At 53.8% G+C, this 3,759-nt stretch overlaps 1 protein-coding gene across 1 annotated transcript in view; it reads right to left on the reverse strand.

Moving 5' to 3' along the window:
- Positions 1 to 1,942: 1,942 nt before the first annotated feature.
- nudt13 (nudix (nucleoside diphosphate linked moiety X)-type motif 13) overlaps positions 1,943 to 3,759 on the reverse strand; it is a 5,279-nt gene continuing 3,462 nt past the window's right edge. Inside the window, exons 6-10 of the mRNA XM_066693509.1 lie at positions 3,682 to 3,759; positions 3,394 to 3,519; positions 3,160 to 3,271; positions 2,757 to 2,911; positions 1,943 to 2,503 (exon numbers count right to left, since the gene is read on the reverse strand). The exon at positions 3,682 to 3,759 is cut by the window's right edge and continues 29 nt beyond it. Coding sequence (XP_066549606.1) covers positions 2,315 to 2,503; positions 2,757 to 2,911; positions 3,160 to 3,271; positions 3,394 to 3,519; positions 3,682 to 3,759 — 660 coding nt within the window. The 3' untranslated portion in view covers positions 1,943 to 2,314. The remainder of the gene's footprint in view (positions 2,504 to 2,756; positions 2,912 to 3,159; positions 3,272 to 3,393; positions 3,520 to 3,681) is intronic.

Below are 3,759 nucleotides of genomic sequence, written 5' to 3' on the forward strand. Positions count from 1 at the left end.
CCTCGCAGCTTCCACAATGCATCTCGTCTGCGAGACGAAGAAAAGGCGCAGCTGGCGGTCTTGTTTAAATAGAGGCTGTGTTATAACGGCGGTGTCACACACACGCGGTGACGGGCGTTGTTTGCTGACGACACATAAGATGCAGGAATGTCTTAAGTGGGGGCAGGAGGGCAATCACAAACCTCCTGTGAGTGTGTGTGTGTGTGGGTGGGGGGGAGCATTATTGTTACAGGACACTTGACACACTGTAACGTTTAATCTGTCGCTTGGAGCAAAAAGCTTGAAGAATTTTACCCTTTTAGAAAATTCTAGAACCTGTGTGCTATTCCAAGTTCCATTACATGCCAACCTCAATGTGTCCAGCCCCACTGTGCTCAGCCCCACTGTGTCCAGCCCCTCTGTGTCCATCCCCACTGTGTCCATCCCCACTGTGTCCATCCCCACTGTGCTCAGCCCCACTGTGTCCAGCCCCACTGTGTCCATCCCCACTGTGCTCAGCCCCACTGTGTCCAGCCCCTCTGTGTCCATCCCCACTGTGTCCATCCCCACTGTGCTCAGCCCCACTGTGCTCAGCCCCACTGTGTCCAGCCCCTCTGTGTCCATCCCCACTGTGTCCATCCCCACTGTGCTCAGCCCCACTGTGTCCATCCCCACTGTGTCCATCCCCACTGTGCTCAGCCCCACTGTGTCCAGCCCCTCTGTGTCCATCCCCACTGTGTCCATCCCCACTGTGTCCATCCCCACTGTGCTCAGCCCCACTGTGTCCAGCCCCTCTGTGCTCAGCCCCTCTGTGCTCAGCCCCACTGTGTCCAGCCCCACTGTGCTCAGCCCCACTGTGCTCATCCCCACTGTGCTCATCCCCTCTGTGCTCATCCCCACTGTGCTCATCCCCACTGTGCTCATCCCCACTGTGCTCATCCCCACTGTGCTCATCCCCAATGTGCTCATCCCCAATGTGTCCAGCCCCTCTGTGTCCAGCCCCTCTGTGTCCAGCCCCTCTGTGTCCAGCCCCTCTGTGTCCAGCCCCTCTGTGTCCAGCCCCTCTGTGTCCAGCCCCTCTGTGTCACATTATTATTGAATGTGTATTTTTATAATTTTGATGATAGTATGCAGGTTAATATTATGAGCAGGATATTATTACTACTGTTGTTATTTATAATAAAGATCTTGCAAGAGAACAAGACTGTATGTTCTCGCATGCATTGCACACAAACCATTGAAGCTCAACCGAGTAATGATGGTCCAACCCCCCCCACCCCCGACAGGCGGCGAGAGGCCCCCACCAGAGCAGCACCAACTAACACCTTTCTGTCCTCCTTGCTGCTGTAACTACACTGCCTGCAGGGGGGGCAGCCATTAGGCCAGGGTCCTACGCTGTGGACCCCCAGAGATTCATCTTCCCCTGTAACAATCTGCCATCCAGAGGATGTTGTGTTTTTCTCTCCTGTGCCTAATGGTTTATTTAATGTTGGTTTACTTTATTGCGGTCCATTTAAACTGTTAAAGGTCTATATTTATTTTATTTTATTTATTGTCTGTTTATGACTCTGTAAAGCGCTCTGTGGCTATCGTGCGAAGGGAGCTATATAAATACAAATTGATTGATAAACACACCCGATTACTAACACATAACCAAGTTAAATTGCTGCTACTATTTTTACACACTGGTGTCGTGGTCTGTGGTCGACATCTGGATGACATCTGGCACTGACCCCCCTCTGCCCTCCCTCCACACACACACACACACTATCACACTAAGACACAATAACAAACAAACACTAACACACACACAGGGAGACTGGCCAGCCTGACATTTTGAACTCCTTGCCCCCAGAACTTACTCTATATTGTTCTGTATTGTTCTTTATAGTTATTTGTTATGTAATGTTATGTAAAGTCCAGGCAAAGCACTGAGCATGTGGCACAACAAACAGACTGGCAGTTGTTGTACAATATGGATTTTATTCATGCTGAACAAGGCTATAAGAGAACCTGTACATCATGTGCATTTAAAAAATTAATAATGATAAATAAAGTCAAATACAGGAATAAGTGTGTCCATTTGAGCCCCTGCGGTTTGAGGTATTTTAATTGAAAAAGAGACGTGTAGTGACAGTGGAAAACGCACCTCCCAGGGCAGCGTCTCTCCACCTTCTCACACTTCAGTCAACTGAAAGTCTCGATTGTTATTATTGATGATTGTTTCCGCGCTCATGAGGGAACTGTGAACACGTTCAGCTGGACGTCGCTGGTTGCAGTTTTCACTTCAACCCCAGTTACCTCACCTGCACCCCCGCCTGCTCCCAGCACCCCACTATGAGCTGAGCTGCCCATTGGCCCACTCCTGAAGCAGCTGGTTGGCGATGGCGTAAGGAGGCGGGACCCAGACGGTAGTGGCCCCTCCCTCTCCCCGGCGCGGCGGGCCCCCCCTGCACAGGGCCTCCTGCACCTCCTCCGCTCCGAACCAGCGAGCGTCTTCCAGTTCCGCACCACTCAGACTGACCTGCAGGGGCAACAGAGAGCAGGCTGAGGGGGAGAGCGAGACTGGGGGAGAGAGACACTAGGGGATAGAGAGACTGGGGGAGAGAGCGACTCGGGGAGAGAGAGACTGCGTATCGCTGCTCCTGTTCATTGTCACAGTGGCAAACACATGGGTCTGGGGCCAGGACAGACAACTACTGGTCTAGAGACACAGACACACACACAATAGGAGTATGGAGGGACTCGGACAGACGGACGCTGGGGGGGCACGGTACCTGTGTGTTTTCTGGGCTGACCGTGGCGTGGCAGGCCAGCATGAGTGAGCTGTGTGGGAAGGGCCAATGCTGGGAGCCGGAGAAGCGCAGAGACTGCAGCTCCAGTCCCACCTCCTCCGCCACCTCCCTCCGCACCGTCTCCTCCACTGTCTCTCCTGCAGGGGGCGTCACACAGTGCTCACCACAGGTACGCCTGTGCAGACACAGCTTCACACTCGCACTGATTACAGACACACTCACACACCTGGTGCAGTTCAGCCACACCGCAGAAAGGACGCTGCAATTCTTCTGATTATTATTCTGATTATTTTAGGTCTGAGAAGCGCAGTAAATCACTGTGTTTAGCGTGTAAAGAGGGACAGGGGAGCAGGCTGAGGGTTGGTGGTCTGAGGGGCAGCCTCACCCATGTCACAGAAGCCAGCCAGAGCGCTGTACATGCCCCGGGGGAAGGAGGCCTGCCGTGCCAGCAGACAGCGGGCACCATCCGATAACAGTGTGATCACCACTGGCGCCATCTGCAGGATAACATCAGTCAGTGCAGCCTGGGCAAAGCACACAGCATACGCATACGCATACGCATACGCATACATACATACTCATACCAGACATAGCAGCCTGGGCAGCAGTGCCTGCTCACCTGTGGGTAGTAGGTGGCTCCGCTGGCCTGGCACGTGCGCTGGCTGCCTGCCTGGTTCCTCTCAGTGGGCTGCCCACTGGCACTGCAGTAGCCATGGGTCTGGTGCCAGCGGAGAAGGGCCTGACTCTAAAAACACACGCAACACAGTTAAGCCTGTGTGCTGATCTAGTCTCTTCACTGTGCTGTTCTCTGACAGCGTGTGGCGTGTGGATGCCGCCCTGAGACGCGTCTGCTGGGCTCATCTGTCTACGCCCCTTGGCAGTGTGTGGTGCCGTGGAGCGTTCGTACCCGAGTCACGGCTGGCACGTCCTGTCCTCTCAGCACAAAGAGGGCTTTTCTGAGCTCCAGGAAGACACCCCTGCTCAG

This window comes from Amia ocellicauda, chromosome 20, assembly GCF_036373705.1.
Source record: "Amia ocellicauda isolate fAmiCal2 chromosome 20, fAmiCal2.hap1, whole genome shotgun sequence".
Lineage (NCBI taxonomy): Eukaryota > Metazoa > Chordata > Actinopteri > Amiiformes > Amiidae > Amia > Amia ocellicauda.